General features: G+C 37.1%; 1 protein-coding gene across 2 annotated transcripts in view; it reads left to right on the top strand.

Moving 5' to 3' along the window:
* The window catches only part of LOC145663745 (uncharacterized), an 84,056-nt gene extending 67,068 nt beyond the window's left edge, over positions 1 to 16,988 (top strand). For both annotated transcript variants that reach the window (XM_081729830.1, XM_081729831.1), the window contains exons 5-6: positions 9,769 to 9,922; positions 16,522 to 16,988. In XM_081729830.1, the coding sequence (XP_081585956.1) occupies positions 9,769 to 9,922; positions 16,522 to 16,601 (234 nt within the window). In that variant the 3' untranslated portion in view covers positions 16,602 to 16,988. The remainder of the gene's footprint in view (positions 1 to 9,768; positions 9,923 to 16,521) is intronic.
* The last annotated feature ends 2,084 nt before the right edge of the window (positions 16,989 to 19,072 follow it).

Genomic DNA, 19,072 nt, shown 5'->3' on the forward strand with positions numbered 1-19,072 from the left:
TAAAATACTTCGTGTGGAATATTGTACTGTATGGAGCAGGAACATGGACAACACATAAAAACCATTAAAAAAGATGGAAGCTTTCGAAATGTAGGTGAGAAGAAGAATGGAGATAATTGGCTGAGTCTAGCAGAAATGGTGGGGGACAAAAGGGTCGAGCGGAAAACGAATAAGATAATTTTGAAATGAGGAGGAAAAGAACAGTTTTAGATATAATTAAAAAAAGGGGGGGGGACTGATTGAAACTTTGGCTAAGAAGGAACTGTATCATGAGGGACGCTCTAGAGGATATGGAAAAAGATGAAGAAGGCGAAGGAGGTTACAGCTGATGAAGAATCAAAGCAGAAAGTGAAGATGTTAGCTGAAGACCGTGGAGCATGGATGCTTTTCAACTACTGCAATTTTCAATAATGGCCGAATACCTGTAATGATTATGACTATGACTCATAAAAACGAGCTCACGGTGTCAATAGTGCAAAACTGCTATCTGGTTGGCCAGTGTAGCCAGATACATGCTTTATTTAATTCGGAGAGTTGAAGATAAAATTAGGTTTGATATTCTGGCCAAATACTAGTCTGGTTCTTAAATTACATGCATTATAATATTCAAATAAAACAGCTCCAACAAGCTCGATTCCCTGTAGGAACACTCGGTCGAAAGAGTGTTAAAAGCGTATTCAGGCTAACCATCCTGAATGAGGTTTCCCTGGGTTTTCCTCATTCACACTAGGCAAAAGCCGGAAAGTATCTAACATAATGGTCTTAAGCCACTTCCTTCCTTCTCCAATTCTTTCTTCCTTCCCTTTCATCGAATAGTGTGCTCGCCGAGGGACGTCATCCCTCATACGTGTCGGACTAAATGGAATTGGATGGCGGCAGCCCAGAAATCTAATTCCTAATCCTGTGACGTTTTCAGGCAATCCCAAAGGGGAGCTCCTCGGACCCACTATTTTCTAAGCTACTTATGAACTAATATTTTTATATTACTATGGCAAACTAAATAACCACAACTAACAAATAATAATCAAAGCAGAACAATTGCCTTACAACATTTTGTTGGATTTTTCTTTTTCTTTCTTTCTTTCTTTTTTCTTTTTCTTTCTTTCTTTTTTTTTTTTTTGTGAAATAAAAACTACCTTGTGGGTTTGCGGAGTTGCTTTGGGATTCCTTGGGCCAAGCGTATAACACAAACTTCATATCTGTTTTTCTAATAACTTAAGTAATCCGATTTGATTCCTTTGTGCTCTGAATGCCCCATTTGTAGGTTGTTATTACTAATGTTGTGTAGTTCACAATAAATCAGTTAACTGGAGGCTGTAAAAGGGAATTGTTCCTTAAATAACTCTCAAAAATTAACTTTCATGTTTATATATTAGACATAGAACATAATCTGTCTCTAATAAAAACATGTATTAATTCATTAATTAATAAAATAATATGACTAAGCTTGCAAATTTGATAGAATACTTTGGGACAAATCGATTTCCTGATTCATGTTGAGGTGATTTTGAGTTTAACGTCCCGTTCAGCAGCGAGGTCATTTGAGACGTGGACCTACTGATTAACGTGGAATCCGAACCACATGAGCTCCCGCTGGGAATCGAACACAGGCCTCCCACGCCAAAGGCGCATATGCTAACCGCTTAGCCACGGAGGAACTCCTGATTCATGTTGATATTCACAATTATAAAATAAGCATAAACAGATATGATTTTAATTTGTACTAAATATTACTACTCTGAAATCAGAATTTATTTCGTTTCCAAGTTGTTAGACGAGATTATTGTATGGTTGTTATTTTACTTTGTAAATTACAGTGAAACCTCTCTAAAGCGGACAGCCGTGGGGAATCAAAAATTGTCCGCTATAGAGAGGTGTCCGCTATAGAGAGGTGTCCGCCTTAGAAAGGTGTCAATATTTCCTTCCGTAAATTAGTAAACAATGTAATATCCAATTAGAAAAAATAATTGCATGAATCATATTTATGAATATTACCAAAATGATACTGAACCTGCATTATCCTCTGCCATTCAATACTCTATGTTCTAGACACAACATGGAAATAAGATGTTATAGTTTTCTGCACTTTGCACTTATCACTACTTACTACGTTTTCAGTATGTTCCTTTAGTTTGTGGGTTAATTGCAGTCCAGTAGTGTCTGTTTTTAGACAATATGCGTACCCGAGGGCAGAAGATACTAAATTTGTCTTCTGCTTGGTGAGAGATTCCAAAGGGACAGTAGAATAACGTTTCATCTCAGACGGCAGGCAACTGTCAATTACTTTTGTGTCTAAAACAGGTTGAGTGGGAGTGAAATGTAAGGAAAGGACGAAAGGTGTTGTTAAACAGATAATGCTTCATTTGGATTGCTGAGTAGACAGTTGGGGCGGCAAAATGTTGTCACAATGCTTCTTTAATGACACATGTATGAATTACTAAAAATGTATTTTTACTGTATTTTGCAACTTGTTTCTAGAGAAAGTGTCCGTTAGGGATGCGCACGAGTCGAGTCAAGACAGAATTTTCCTGAGAAAATTCGAGTCGAGACACAGCTTTTCCAATAGAAAAATATACGTTTTTCGAGTCGAGACATCACTTTTACAGCACATTTTCGAGACGAGACAGCCTCAAATCTTGTCTCGTGCGCATTCCTAGTGTCCGTAATACAGAGATAAATAATACCTATAAAAGACAGAAAATATTGTCCGTGTCCATACTACAGTGTCCGTTTTAGAGAGGTTTACCAATATGATTTTTCCTATTACTTTGTTTGGGGATTACAAAATATGTCCGTTACGGGAGGTGTCCGCTTTATAGAGGTGTCCGTTAGTAAGGGTTTCACTGTACTAGAATTGATGGATGATTTCTTGTTAATTTTTGTTACGCTAACATTTCCACAATTTCCAGTCGAAGATCACTAGATAAAAGTTTATTAATTTGAGGTGAGATATACTTGAATTGAAAATTGTTTATAAGGTTATGAAAAATCTTCAGCTCTGGAGTACAGTATTGTGTCTGGATTCCCAACGTCCCAGAAATCCAATAACCTTTAAGATAAACGAAAAATTCGAACAAATTTTGCTCCCGAATACGAACGTTGCTTTGAAACCCAAACGCCAAGCATGCTTTTTGTTTGTGTTTATGCGTAGGTCTTCTCTTATTTTGGGCTTATTTTTCAATTATTTGTCGGAAGCTATAATAAAAATATCTTGTATGATTTTCGATAGGTACTAATTTCTGGTTTTGTACCTGTTTTATGTTATTATAATAAGTTAACACATTCGGTACAGAACCTAGAAACTTCATTTTGATCAAGTGTTATTGTTATTTGTTAACATTTTCCTTTAAAAAAAAACAAAAAAAAAAAAAAACTGATGTACGTATTGTTAAAAACATTTTTTGGAAATTTGAGTTCCTGAGATCCAGGAATGGATTTATCCAATTTATATGATTTCGAAGATAAAAACCTGTCTTCGAATTCGAACGATTTGGAAATTAGACAAGTTTCTAGAACGCATTAAGTTCGGAATCCAAGTTATCACTGCATTTGAGAAACTTTAATCCCGGAATGGTCTTTTGATATCTTCTGCGGTGAGCTAAAGTCATGGTCTGGCAGTCTGTTTATAAACTTTGATGACTCCGGTAATAACTTTGCATGATCGTAATTGTGTCCTTCTTAGGTGCTCTGCCTAATTTTATGGAATTTGGTCGAGGCCAAGAACCAAAACCAAGAGCTGCCTACAATGACGCGAACATGGAAAATGGACAATGGCCTGTCCTTTCAGCATAATATGATCTTAAGTAAAAGTGAACTATGCTATGCTCGTAATTAGCTTGTGTGCTAATTGCAGTTAGTCAAATAGTAGGAAAAGAAGGATGTGTCATGTGAATACTAGTGAGGGTGTTTACATATATCCATCAGAATGAAACCCTACATATAAGTGTACATTCACTCCAAGAGGGTGTAAAATTCCTTTGTGGTTGTATGGTGAGCCAACACGCCTTTAGCGTGGAAACTCAGGATGCGATTCCCAGTGGAAGTTCATAGGGCTACAAATTCTATGTCAACACCTCATATAGGGCGTTCAGAACACAAAGGAATCATATCACATTATCTAAGTTATGCCAAAGAAACGCACTACGCTGTACGCTATTCTTAAGTACACGGAAAAGTAAACACTATTGTTTACATTATATTAAGCTTCTCGCCGTGCTTCAGAATTTTCGAACCGCCGTCGGTGCACATTTACCATTGCATGACGTAGATATGCAACGGTTGGCACTCCAGGCAAGTCAGGAGCATAACCTCCCTTCATTTACGGCCTCAGGAACGTGGTTGTGGATATTTAAGCTGGCGTACAATATTGTTTCACGTAAAGTGACCAAACTTATAGCTGATTTCCAATATTAGCCAATGTGTATCTCTTACACCGTAACTAGTTATGGTCTTCTTAACAGGTGTAGTATTGCGTATGCTCGCATATTAGGCGGGTGTTTACACGCCCACGTTGGCCAATATATATATATATATATATATATATATATATATATATATATATATATATATATATATAAACACGTATGTCCTATCTTGATTCCTTCATTCACTGCAGGAGTTTCAAGCAAATTTCCATTGTGCGTTCCTAGTTATGGCCTTGTTAAAATGTCTCATATTCCCTATGTTTATTTATTTATTTATTTATTTAAGAAGAAGAACACAACAGGTTATTCTACCCAATTACAGTGTTCATATCAGAGTTACATAGAATATCTATAATATATTTGCGAAATCTATTCTGACTCATACTGTATATATCCAGAACTTTTTTACATTTAATCAGTTTCTTGTACACTGCACCCATCCTCCACGTTGGTGACTGTTTTGTTGCATTTGTTCGAGATTTCTTACAATAAAAGAAATTTCCATTGCCCACACGTATGTTTCCATTGGGTACCCTTAGATGAAAGGCAGAGACCAAATCCTTACTATTTAATTTGTTACTTAATATTTTGTACAAGAATATCATGTCATTTAACACTCTTCTGTGATTGAGAGACATTGTGTTAAAATTTTCATTAAGAGAAGTACTATTTATGTGAGGAAGATGCCTGTTCTCTTGTACACCAGAAACCGCAGAAATTTATTTTGAACTCTTTCTATTCTAATAGAATATTTCTTCGTGTGGGGATTCCATATAATAGACGCATATTCTAATTTTGTTCTAACAAATGAAAATTATAATTTCAGTAAATATTAGACTTATTAAATTCCCTTCCTATTCTCAAAATGAATCCAAGATTTCTGTTTGCGTCATTTACAATTTGATTTATATGATGCTCAAACGATAGTTTGTTATCATATATTACACCCAAATCACTGACAGTTTGTTCCCCCTTTAATTGTTTACCATCTATCTTATATTGAAATTTAACATTTCCGTTTTTTAGTGAAGGACACGGATTTGCATTTATCTGAATTTATGTTTAACAAGTTGCTCTTGCACCATTCATTTACTCTGTCTAGATCCTCCTGCAAACTGACACAGTCCTGTGCTGTTGTAATTCTCCTATATAATTTTAGATCGTCTGCATAGAGTAGATTATGTGATGTTTTAATACAATTAGGAAGGTCATTAATGAATATTATAAAAAGTAACGGCCCTAAATTAGATCCTTGTGGGACTCCAGAAAATTGAATGTATTCAAATGATCTACAGGATTTGTAAACCACATATTGTTTTCTGTCCATCAAATATGACTTCATAAGAGCAACTAACTGATCAGAAAAGTTGAGAAATTTAAGTTTATTCACTAACAACGTGTGGTTTACCTTATCAAATGCTTTCGCAATATCTGTATAAACTACATCTATTTGATTATTACTTTCCAATGTATCAACAAGATGGTCAGTGAAGACAGTGAGATTTGTTACGGTTGATCTGCCAGGAACGAATCCATGTTGATAATCCGATATTACTGGTTTAATGTGATTTTCAATGCGCTTATAAATTATGCTTTCAAATATCTTTGCAAATGAGTTTAGAATACAAACCGGCCTATAATTTTGAATTTCTTTACTGTCATTATTTTTAGGAATAGGACAAACTTTTGTAAGTTTCCATTTTGCTGGAAACTTGCTGGTTTTGAGTATTAGGTTAAATAGCATGTGTAAAGGTAATAAGAAACTCTCTTCACAACTTTTTATTACATATGATGGTACATCATCGATACCTATCGAACACTTTGATTTTAGTTTTCTGATTGCCATTCGAATCTCGTCCACTTCTATTACCGCTATTTGCAACATATCAATTTTTTTTCATACATTTCAACTAATGTCGAATCATCTGTTTCAACTAGCAGTGGTGCTCCGTCTGTATACACTGATTTAAAGTAGGTTGCAAATGCGTTTACTATAACTTTATCACATGCTAACTCTTTACCCTCATAACACAATACATTAACATTTAAATGCTTTGATTTACTCTTAATAAAGTTCCAAAACGTAGTTGGGTCCTCTTGTATTAAATATTCCGCTCTCTTAACGAAGTTTGTATATGCGATTTGTATATCTTTCTTAAGCATTTTTCGAAGTTTATTAAATTCGCGTTTATGTAAATCTATATTTGACTTTCCGAGTCTTATCGCTTTGCGGTGACGAGCTTTCATTTTAATTTTATTTATAATGTCTAGCGTGAACCAGCTAGGATAGTTTCCCGTGCTCGGTTTCTTTTTCGGAATGCATTTGTCAAATATACTATATAAGGTGGAATAAAACTTTTCAACAGCGCCATCAACGTCAGTATACTCACCCAGTACCTCCCACTCCACCTTTCCCAATTCGTGATATAGTTGATTGTAGTTTGCCTTACTGAAATTATAACCCATTACTTTACTTTGACTTTTTATCTTAAACTTATTGTTCTGTTTGATTTTAATTAATAGCGCAGGGTGTTGTTTATTCTCTTTAAGTACGGGGGGTTCTTCTCTCAACCACCACATTATCTAAATTTGTTAATACCAAATCTAGTGTTCTACCTAAACCATTCTGAACATCATTGAATGATTTCAAGTCGTATAATGACATGAAGTTATTTACAAATTTGTACTGCCCCAGGGCGCTCATGAAATCGAAACCCGTACCTTTAATGTCTGGCAAATTAAAGTCACCAAGTACAAGAAGGGTGCAGCGTGGTTGACACTTCGATTCAATGTACTGAAATATTTCATCATATTTACAAATGACAGAATTTGGTGGAAAATACACAACACATATATACATTGTTACCCTCTCCCCACTTACTTTCACCAAAAGATAGTCTACGCCATTATTTAGATCATCATTATATACCAAGCACATTTTATATTTATTTCCTAGTATTGCAAGCATTACCCCTCCCCCTGCTCTTGCCGGTTTTTCTGTCACTCCGGATTAGTGAATATCTGGCATCAAAGAGTTCTGAGTCAAAGATACCCTCATGTAACCACGTCTCTGTTACTGCCAAGAAATCGTAGTTCGTTGACAACACACTACAATAGAAGGATTCAGTTTTGCTTCTAGCCCCCCTCACATTCTGATAATACACACTTAGAAACACTTCGGAATGCACGTTGTTATCTGAAGAAGAATCTGTTTGTGCTTTTTCCTCTTTCTTACCTGTCTTGAAATCAGTCTCTGGTCACTTCCACTTGTTCCCTCGGGGCGTGGCACCTGTCACTTTAATCATTTTTCTTGTAATGACCTTGTTGCTGCTCGTTCCGGTGACCTGACTCACTGACACTGTATCCAACTCGCTCGCAGTTTGTTTTGTTCCTGACGCTACTGCAATTGTAGGGGAAACATCTTCTACACACTTCAAAGAAGTGTTATTTAGGTCCTCCAATGTGAAGTATTCGTTATTGATGCAAAGTTTGTCAAATCGTAAGAACGCGCCCTCGGATCTAGCAATTTTCATATGTTCTGTTAACTCTCTCCTTATTTGTCGTATATTTGCGGAAAATCTTGATAGATTACCGTCGGTGTACCTTTAGCTTTGAACGCGTTCCTCAAACGTTATCTTTCACTTTGTAAGAATTAAACTTAACAATAATTGGTCTGTTACTTCCTTTCCGTAAGCGATGTGTACGTTCGATATGACTATCCGAAAGCTCAATTTGAAGCTGTTCTCGCACAAATTTCTGCATCACACTTTCACAATCTGCCCATGATTCATTTGTCTTCCCTTTTAAATTAGTGAAGAGAAGGTTATTTCTTCGAGAGTAGTTCTCAAGTTTATCAATTGTCCGGCGGTTATGTAGTATTTCTTCCTTCAGTCTTTTATTTTCTTCCCTCAGCTCCTGTAGTTCGGAAAACAAGTTACTTAACTTGTTTTGAAATTCCATATTGTCATCATGAAGGTCAGTCATCTTCTTTTCCATTTTCTCTAGTTTTTTAATCACATCATCCAGGGTGTAGGGACCTGGATTCATCTCCACACCTCCAATCACCAGCAATACAGCAATAATAGCACCAACGAAGAAAACTTTCACTGCACTTTCCCACGGCTGTCTTTTGCGCATTAGATTGTAACACTTATCGCAACTGCCTATGTTAAAGACTCCTATACGAAGCCTCCAGACTTGAATAGATATTTCCATTGTGCTACGGTTGAATGACTTCGGGAGCTCAACACAAGGACGTCTACCTGCTTCGACGTCCAATAAACTAAACTTTAGGGAGTATTTACCGTATTCATCCCCCACGTTTGCCATTATAAAAAAACACGTATGTCCTAGTTTTGATTACTTTATTCACTACAGGAGTTTCAAGCAATTGCTAGTTATGGCCTTGCTAAAATGTGTCATATTGCTCAGTGTTTGCACTTTAGGAGGTGTTTACCCCTTTCATCTCCCCAGGTTGGCCAATATAAAAAAAATACGTATGTCCTACTTTTGATTCCTTTAGTCACTGCAGGAGTTTCAAGCAAATTTCCATTGTGCGTTCCTAGTTATGGCCTTGTTAATATGTGTCATATTCCCAATGTTCGCACTTTGGGGGGTGTTTACCCCATTCATCCCCCACGTTTGCCATTATAAAAAACATATGTCTTAGTTTTGAGCCCTTTATTCAATCCAGGAGTTTCAAGCAAATTCCTAGTGTGCGTTGCTAGTTATGGCCTTGTTAAAATGTGTCATATTGCCCTTTGTTCGCACTTTAGGGGGTGTTTACCCCTTTCCTCTCCCCAGGTTGGCCAATATAAAAAAAACACGTATGTCCTATTTTTGTTTCCTTTATTCACTGCAGGAGGTTCAAGCAACTCGGAGTGTGACACTTGGAAAACGTTGCTTGTTAGTCCAGGGTTCATGCTTTCGTGGATAATGGTAGTGTTAAAATGTTAAGAATAATACTCATTTCTGGTTAGTCTTTCGTCTCTTAATGGAATTTGACAAGTTCGTGTACGTAGCGTTTGATCGAAGGAACTGATCCTTTTTAATCTTCGTTCTAGTATTTACAGCTGAATATAATTTTTCTTGAGACAACTTATTCATTTGAATTGCTAACGTTGGTGATAGGGATCGATTGATTTTTTCCGCAGGGCACAGTGATGAGTAAACATTCCAAAAGGAAATGTACATGTGGCCTATTAGAACCGTAGAATTCAGCCTAAGATAGTGCAATTTCTTTATAATTATAATTGTTATTGTTATTTAACAACGTATATGAACATGAAATCGTTAGATTTTACAATATTGAATTTTATAACTTTTAAAATGTGTTTCGTTACAGAACCGTCGTCAGTTCTTTACTCCATGGATTACGTTTAAGGTTTTATATTTCATTGTCGCTGTGTCAGTGTTGGTTTTTGTGATTTATAAGGCTATTCTTTCTCACAGTTACATAAGTGCATCGATCTTTATTGCCATAGTCGTCGTCCTAACATGTAAGTATCAGTAAATTGTATTTTCAATATTTTAAAAATGTTCACGTTCAGTTTTGTGTTTGAGAAATTTAGCAATCAACATCGAATTTCAATAAGCTGATTAATTCTGAAAACGAAATGAAAAATTAAAAGTTCTAGAAAGCTACAATATTTTCTCAAGAGAGTTCAAGTCACATTTTTGGAAATTTATGTTTTTTCAAATATAAGAAACCACCATAAAGTACATTTTTATGCTGTCATCGAGCCCTGTGATTTAGTATTTATATTTTAAAATGCTATGTGTTTGTGGTCAAGAAAAGTTTATATGTTTCTGGACGTTTATATTTGTGTGACCAATTCTTTTGACAATGATATCTCAGAAACCACAAACTCTAGAAAGACGCCGTTTTCACTGATCGATTGCAAATTTTGTATAGATTGTTCAGTTGTAATTAAATGTTTTTAAAAATGGCCGTTACTTCTTTATTATTTGGTCTAGGAATTAATTCGTGCGGTTGGTACGCACACATTGAAGCTGTAGTACAAACACAAAATACATAAATACCTTAAGAAAAATATTGTCCATCGCTAGCCACCACTTTCGCCCATCTGTCAGGCAATGTACGGATTCCGTGGCGAAAGAAGTCCTCATCCTTGGAAGCGATCCAGTCAGAGACCCATGTTTCGATATCTTCTGAAGAAGTAAACCGCTGTCCAATCAAATCGTTGTTCATGCAATCGAACAAGTAGTAGTCCGAAGTAGCAACGTCTGGTGAATACGGTGGGTGGGGTAAAACTTCCCATCCGACATTTTCTAAATAGGTTTTGACCGGTTTTGCGACATGTGGGCGAGCGTTATCATGTTGAACAATAAGTTTATCATGTCTGTTCTCCCATTCTGGTCGTGTTCTGGCCAGAGCTTGCTTCAAACGCATTAATTGTCGTCGATAACGTTCTCCATTCATAGTTTCACCCGGTTGCAGCAGCTCATAGTACACCACACCTTTCATATCCCACCATATGCACAGCATAACCTTTGCACAGTGAATATTTCGTTTTGGTTGTGATGGACCTGGTTCACCTGGTTTCACCCAGGCCTTTTTTCGTTTAGGGTTCTCGTAATGGATCCACTTCTCATCACCCGTAATAATTCGATGCAGAAACCCCTTTCTGCTCTGTCGTTGAAGCAGCAATTCGCAAATGGTTTTTCGTCTTTCAACGTCTCTGTCTTTCAATTCATGTGGAAACCAATGTGACATCTTTTGAATCATTCCCATGGCTTTCAAGCGTTTGGAGACTGTTGTTTGATCAACGCCTAATGCTGCTGCAAGTTGTTCCTGCGTTTGACACGAATCCTGCTCGAGCAATGCTGTCAATTCTTCGTCTTGAAATTTTTTTGGCTGTCCAGCTCGCTCTTGGTCTGCCAAGCCGAAATCACCACTTCTAAACCGTGCAAACCACTTCTGACACGTTCGCTCAGCTAGAGCATGGTCACCATACACTTCCACCAAAATACGATGACTTTCAGTCGCACTTTTCTGCATGTTAAAGTAATGCAGCAGGACACCCCGCAAAAACACTTTATCAGGCACAAATTTCGCCATGTTCACTTAACTACAAACTGGTGTTGTTGACGCTTTAATCCACTGCCCTATACTACGAACGATACGCGATGACAGGGGTTTGCAACACATGTGTGGATACACGGAACTGTGGGACGCTCCGTTCGTTGCGCCATCTCTTGTCCACCCGCACGAATTAATTCCTAGACCAAATACATTTTCAGGGGTACAACAGAAATATTGAAAATTTTTAAAAGTAAATCTTCATATCTGAGAGTTATACATTCCAACATTACACATTTGTACGATACCGGGGTTAGTATATCTCTCCGGCGTTTGTTTCGTGGCCAAATGATAATGAAATACGAATGATAATCATTTCTTCAGTCTAAAATGAATCTTTATTGTTCGGACTGCTTTGTCCAATGAACACCATACATCTCTTACATTATAATTAATTGTGTGTGTAAATGCATTTGCTTATTACATACTGCGTGCAAGAAGAAAGAAAACACTGACCATACGTGAAAGAGAAGCTCCAGCCCGAAGTAGGCTCAAACCGTGCAAATGGTGCTAGATATTGAAAAACTAATCGAAGAAAATCTTCCCTTTATGATATCGATTTTTATCAAGACGTCCTTCACTTGTATCTGTAAAGGGACATATACAAATGTGAAGAATGACAAGGAGATTCATACTCATATGTGAATGATGCGCTGTGTAGAGAGCGCACGTTCAGCTAGTTTCACTGAAAGTGTTTCACTGATTTGTGCGCTGTTCCAATTTAGCATTTAGCATCTACATATTAAATTTTACGTAATGCCACATAAGCAGAATTATTTCTGGGATTATGATGAAAGTATCGACACCACATTTAACGATTTCTATAAATCGTGTTGTACATTGACATTTTTGTTTCAATAATATGATATTTAGAAATCGCCATAATTCAATTTTCCATGCCAATATATTGAGGTTATGACGAATTTATGGACAACTCATTTATCAAGTTACTGTATGTCAAACAATTTGGGTTCTACACAGAGACAATGAAATAGCCAAACTTAACTAACGTACACAATTAAACCATTTATATTTTTTCAACTTCTCTGTGGTTCGGTAGAAGCACATATACTTATTCATGTATACATGCAGAACAGTACTCTCCTTTGACAATAGGTTTTCTAAAGTTGGATAAAGAATCCTACAAATCACATATGTAACATTAAAAATATTATTTTCATTTAGCTTTTCTGTAGTTTGGTAAAGAAAGAACACACATTTCTTATGTATATATTGAAATGTGTTTATGGGTAGAGTCAATGATGGACCGAGATTTATCCTTTCAGCAATTTTATTATAAAACTAATTCTTTTGAGTCTACAAAATCCTTATAACAAAGTCTCTATAATGACCAAGGTTTGTAGGTTATAATGTTCTGTACGGATAACTCCTTCGCTTCATAGCACCCTCCAGGGTATTTAAGGATGTGGTTCCAGAAGACAGCTCATAGTAGGCTTCACGAGGTACGGTAACGTTTAAGGTGAACCCCTTCGCTTCATAGCACCCTCCAGGGTATTTAAGGATGTGGTTCCAGAAGACAGCTCATAGTAGGCTTCACGAGGTACGGTAACGTTTAAGGTGAACCTCTTCGCTTCATAGCAGCCTCCAGGGTATTTAAGGATGTGGTTCCAGAAGACAGCTCATAGTAGGCTTCACGAGGTACGGTAACGTTTAAGGTGAACCCCTTCGCTTCATAGCAGCCTCCAGGGTATTTAAGGATGTGGTTCCAGAAGACAGCTCATAGTAGGCTTCACGAGGTACGGTAACGTTTAAGGTGAACCCCTTCGCTTCATAGCAGCCTCCAGGGTATTTAAGGATGTGGTTCCAGAAGACAGCTCATAGTAGGCTTCACGAGGTACGGTAACGTTTAAGATGAACCCCTTCGCTTCATAGCACCCTCCAGGGTATTTAAGGATGTGGTTCCAGAAGACAGCTCATAGTAGGCTTCACGAGGTACGGTAACGTTTAAGGTGAACCCCTTCGCTTCATAGCAGCCTCCAGGGTATTTAAGGATGTGGTTCCAGAAGACAGCTCATAGTAGGCTTCACGAGGTACGGTAACGTTTAAGGTGAACCCCTTCGCTTCATAGCACCCTCCAGGGTATTTAAGGATGTGGTTCTAGAAGACAGCTCATAGTAGGCTTCACGAGGCACGGTAACGTTTAAGGTGAACCCCTTCGCTTCATAGCAGCCTCCAGTGTTTAGTTGGGGTTAGGAGAACCCCTTTGCTACATAGCAGCCTCTAGGATATTTAGGGCAGGTTGAGATCAGTGATCGACTGATGCTCGTTGTCCCTGAGGTCCGTCTTTTTTTTGTGTGTCCTCCTCGGGTGGCTCGTCCTCCTTCGGATTCTTTCGTGTTGTCCGTCTCCTTTCGGATTCCTTCGTGTTTTCCTCTTGAGTGTATTGTCTTTTGTAAATAATGGCATGTGTTGTTATATGTGTGCTTTTGTTGTAATGTGGGGATATTTACAATATGAAAAACAATACTTACTTTCTAGGTTCTCTGCAGTTGAGTAAAGAACCACACAAATTACTTACGTATACATGAAAAACATTACTCTTCTGTTAGCACTTCTGCAGTTGGGTAAAGAACCAGAAAAATCTCACTCATACATTAAGAACATAATTTTCTTTTTAGATACTCTAAAACAATTAAGGAATGATATATTAAGCTAACAAAATAGAAACTGTGTACATCCAGTTAAGTAATAAAATTAACGAAGTTGATTATTCAATATCAATGGTGTAGGCAGGGCGTTAAGTCGGCTCAAATCTTAACCTTTTAGCACAGAGATAACGAAATGGGTTCAGATTTCATGTAGCATGTTTCATATGTTACAGTCTTATATAAATATGTTACAACTCTTTTATATGGACAAATCGTCACGAAAACAACCTTTACACTAACGTGTCTATAGAAGAAACGTACTGCTATAAGCTCTATTCTTAACCCTACACAAAATTTCAGTTGAGTAGATATATACTGTATTCTTAATCTTTTTCCAATCTTTTTCGTTGCCATAGGCACCAAAATTTACCATTTACCAAGTGCGAATTGAAAATATTAAAAAGAAAATGGATATTTAAGTTGTATTAAACATTATTATTACTTCAATATAGTTTAGTGACATTTTAGCGAGCGTGACCTTTATTATTTAACTCTCCTCTAGTCGTAGTGTTAGCGTGTGCAACCTCTGTGAGCATGGCCTATGGTTCTTTTCTCGCAGGCAATACTAACAGTTTCTTGTATTAACCCAGCATAATAACATAATACAGTAAGGCAATTGTACAGCTACCTGAATTCAGAGGTAGGTAACTACGATCCAGAAAGCGTGAAATAATGGAGTCTGGGAACCGATGCGCTGGCCATTCCTCACCCAGCTGAACGTGAGCCATCTGGCTAAGCGCCAGGAGGTTTAATTTGGTACTTCTTAGCAAATTTACTCAATATCTCAATACTGTGTAACTAAAGAAACCTAAAAGAATATGACTAATTTCTGATTTGTCTTTTCTGCTACTCACCTTACCTTTTTGTGCTGAAATAAAATATTAAACTTCGGGTCACAAGAACCCATAAAATAATCTGGCCGATGATATGGTCCACATTTTTGCTCTAGGGTATGTGTAAGTTTGTCTGTGTAAAAGTACTTTTCTCTTGTAGCAATTATTAGTGCCTTCTATGGTAAGTTCCTGCCTACGCCACTGATTAGTATTGCATCAATTATTGCATTTTGAAATTTCGTAATTATTATAGTGCATTATATTCAATAAACCTTATTCTTTCTGTGTGAAGACTGGAGATTTCTAATTTTTTTGTATCATTAATTATTTATTTGCTTTTGTAAACATGTTTAAATAAACATTTAACACTACAAGTCTATTTGGAGGGAAGATAGTCGTTTGTGGGGCCCCATTTTCCCTGTGGGTACACCCTTGGGAAGAAGGGACATGGTGTATGAAAATACGTGCCATATTGATATGTGGAGTTGACTATCATCATTAGGTGAAGAGCAAATAAGTTTTAGTATTAGGGAATCTATTGCAATGGTTATATTATCCCGTCATTGTTGTTGTATTGTCTTATTTATACGTATTAAAAACACGGATAAAATTATGTTATGCCCAGAAGAGTTGATTTTGTTTACAGGACGTAAAGGAATTCAGGTAGTAAGAATGTGTTTGTGTGTGTATGTGCGACCTTCAGAAATGCCGCACACACAAGCTTGCTAGTGTTTTCCATGTAGACTTATATTTTTATTCTTCTGTCTTTAAGTTGATTTTTTTTCTCCGTCTTTATATGAAATATATATACTAGCAGAATACCCGTTCTTCGCACGGGGAGAACACGTTTCACTTTGGACATAAAGAGCTGAATTTGGATTTAAACGGCATCGAAAATGGCACTGTTCATCTCGGCGACCCCGAAAACTATGAATTCGACTCTAATATGGGTAATTTTTGATCATTTTAAAATATTTTCCCCTCCCCTAAGTTGCACCATGAAAGTGAAATGATAAAAACCATCAGGCTCGAAACTGATCTATGTCGGCCGGATCTAGATTGAGATCGGCTGGGTGGTTCAAGAAATATGTAGTCACAAATATAGTCACTCTTATCTTTCTGTATATAGATTATGGAAAAATAAGTAGTCGGAGACAGTGTGATTAAAGTATGTTTGTTATTGACTATTTACGACTTCAGGTACAACTAAGTGATCATGAAACATTGCCGAGAATAAAACATGTATTTCGTACTGATTGTGTGGTAAATAAGTACTTTGTAATAAAGATAAACAAGTACTCTTCCCTAATCCTGTACTGTAGCGTCACTCTTATCTCAAAAGTTGTGACAGAATATCGCTCCTTAATTTAAAAAACTGTGCGGGGGCACCGCTTCGCTTCACTCTGCTCTGGCTCCACTTCATACCTGGAAATGTCTGAATTACTGTTTTGTTATGAACAGCTTCATTAACCTGTTACGTTTTCTGTTCGCAGGCCTCCTGTTCTACGTATTTTTAGTTGTGGTAAGCTATTACTGTTCGTTTGGACCTAGTAGGAAGAACGAAAGCGAATGAAAGAACCACCGGAGAAACCAGAGAAGGTAGTTGTGGCCACAAAACCGGACGAAGAAATATAAACAAGTATAATTTATCTTCAATCAGCACAAATCAAAAAACCGATTGAAATTTTTCTTCAAAATAAACAGGAAATATGAACATATATCCAAATATGTAACTATATGTGTAAAAAATAAGAAAGAAAGAAAAAGAAAAAAGGAAAAGAGAAGCAAGCACGCGGTTTCAAGTTATTTGCGTATGTGCGTTCGGGTTTTCAGATCACGAATTAGTGACTTTTTGTGCATAATATTAACGTTAAATTTCATTATGGTAAAATATGAACTAGTTATATATGTCTTTTTAATTTTCTTATATATTTTAATTTTGAGTACGTAAAAGTATCTTTATCAAAAAATTGTTCTTCTCAACAATATGTAAATATTGCTAGCAGAAACTAATAAAACATTTCTTAAAGTAATTGATTTTTCAAATTAATATTTCGTTAAATATTATATGTATTTGTGGATGTTTTGTAACTTATGAAGTACTAGTTGAAGTATCCAGCGTTACCTGGGAACAGGCCCATTCACAGATTTCACGGCTCCCCAGGCATATTTTCTGTGTACCTCTGCAAACTACTCTGAAACTTCCTCATCAACAGTCGTCAGCACTATTACGAACTCAGTGTTTATGACTAACGAAGTAATAATTTAAAAGGCGCTAAATTCCTGTACTACAGATTCTAAAAGTATTGGAGAGGTTTGAGGAATGACTTCGGGTCTTATCCTATCCTAAACGAAGGCAAAATCTCAACCTATACCTACTCACAGGAGAAAGCGAGTAACGTCTCAGGCGGCTAACGTTGGTGGGGACCGAAGGACTTCCGAATAAAGAGTCAATCTCTACCCAGTTTCCTGGAGGGCGGATGAGCAGATGGAGGTCAGGGCATCTTCTTGCTCTTAGGAGGGGAAACTGTTGTAAAAGGTGGATGAACCAAAAGGTGTAGGGATTTAGGATTTAGATTTCTGGGCTTTCAGCATCTAAGGCCATTTAGCCCGTCACGATTTGAGGGATGACGTCCCTCGACGAGCACACAATCCGGGGAAAGGGAAGGAAGAAAGGATTGGGGAGGGAAGGAGGCGGCCTGGGACCTATAAGTTAGGTACCACCCTGGCATTTGCCTGGTGTGAATGAGGAAAACCCAGGAAAACCTCATTCAGGGTGGCTGGCCTGAAAAAGCGTGTTACACTTTTTCGACCGAGTGACCCCACCGGGAACCAAAAGGTGTAAAAACGTATGGCATGGAGATGAGGAAATGAAATAAAGGGACGAAGGAAATAAATATAATGGTAGTTCTTCCAGAGATAAAACATTCCGGATGTAAAATAGTCCCCCGTTCGGATCTCCGCGTAGGGACTACTCCGTGAAGAACCATCAGAGGAGAAAATAATAATAACTTTCATTTTAGCATAGGAACTTGGAAGTGTATACTTTACCAAGTGTGGGTAAACTTGAAAATTTAAAAGTGGAAATAGGTAAATGTAACTGAACACAGTGGGTTTGAGTGAAGTGATATGGTCAGAAAAAGGTGCGATAGTGTCTGAAGATTACACAATATTCTATTCGGGTGGAGCTAAGGCCAAGGGTGGTGACGCAATAGCAATGAAGAAGGATGTGGTAAAATGGGTAACCAAAGCAGAATGCTGCAGTGACTGTTTGATATTTTAAAACTAAGATCAAACCAATGGATATTGTGATAATACAACTGTATATGCCAACAACCGACCATGATGACAATGAAGTAGAAGTAATATACTGTATGATGAGATTAGAAACATATTGCATCAGTAGGGAAGAGGTAAGGTCAACACCATAATAATGAGACATTAACAGCGTAGTGGAAGAAAGAGTTGCGAGTAACGGGTGGGACCATTTGAACTAGGTAGAAGAATCGAACGTAGACAAATGTTTATCGACTTCTGTACACAACATGATATGGAGGTGACGATTACGTGTGTTAAGAAAAGAAAATCCAAGCTCTACACTTGGAAAAGTCCAGAAGATAAGAAACGCTATCAAATCGATTACATTTTTGTCAAGCAACGTTTCAGGAATAGTGTACGAGACGCGAACACACTATCGGGTGCGGAAAATGGTTCGGATCACAATCCCCTAGTATCGGAAGTGCAAAGCTGTTTAAAGTCAATTAAGAAAAATGGGAGGAAAAATCGAAAATAGAACTTTGATCGACTAAAGCAGTATGGACAGTGATGTTAAAGAAAAGATTGAAGAAAAATTCTGTGCAATGTTCGATTTAGTAGGCAATATAGAAAATAGTTGGAGAAAAGTTAAACCAATTCTACTAGACAACTCCGCAATAATATCGGAAGAAGATAAAAAGTACCTAGAAAATGATGGCTAAGTTAAGCGATACTTAAGAATACAGAGGATCGCAAAAGAGCGAAAATCATGGACGTCAAAGAATACAA

Source organism: Thermobia domestica, chromosome 11 (genome assembly GCF_964235325.1).
Source record: "Thermobia domestica chromosome 11, izTheDome1.hap1.1, whole genome shotgun sequence".
Taxonomy (NCBI): Eukaryota; Metazoa; Arthropoda; class Insecta; order Zygentoma; family Lepismatidae; genus Thermobia; species Thermobia domestica.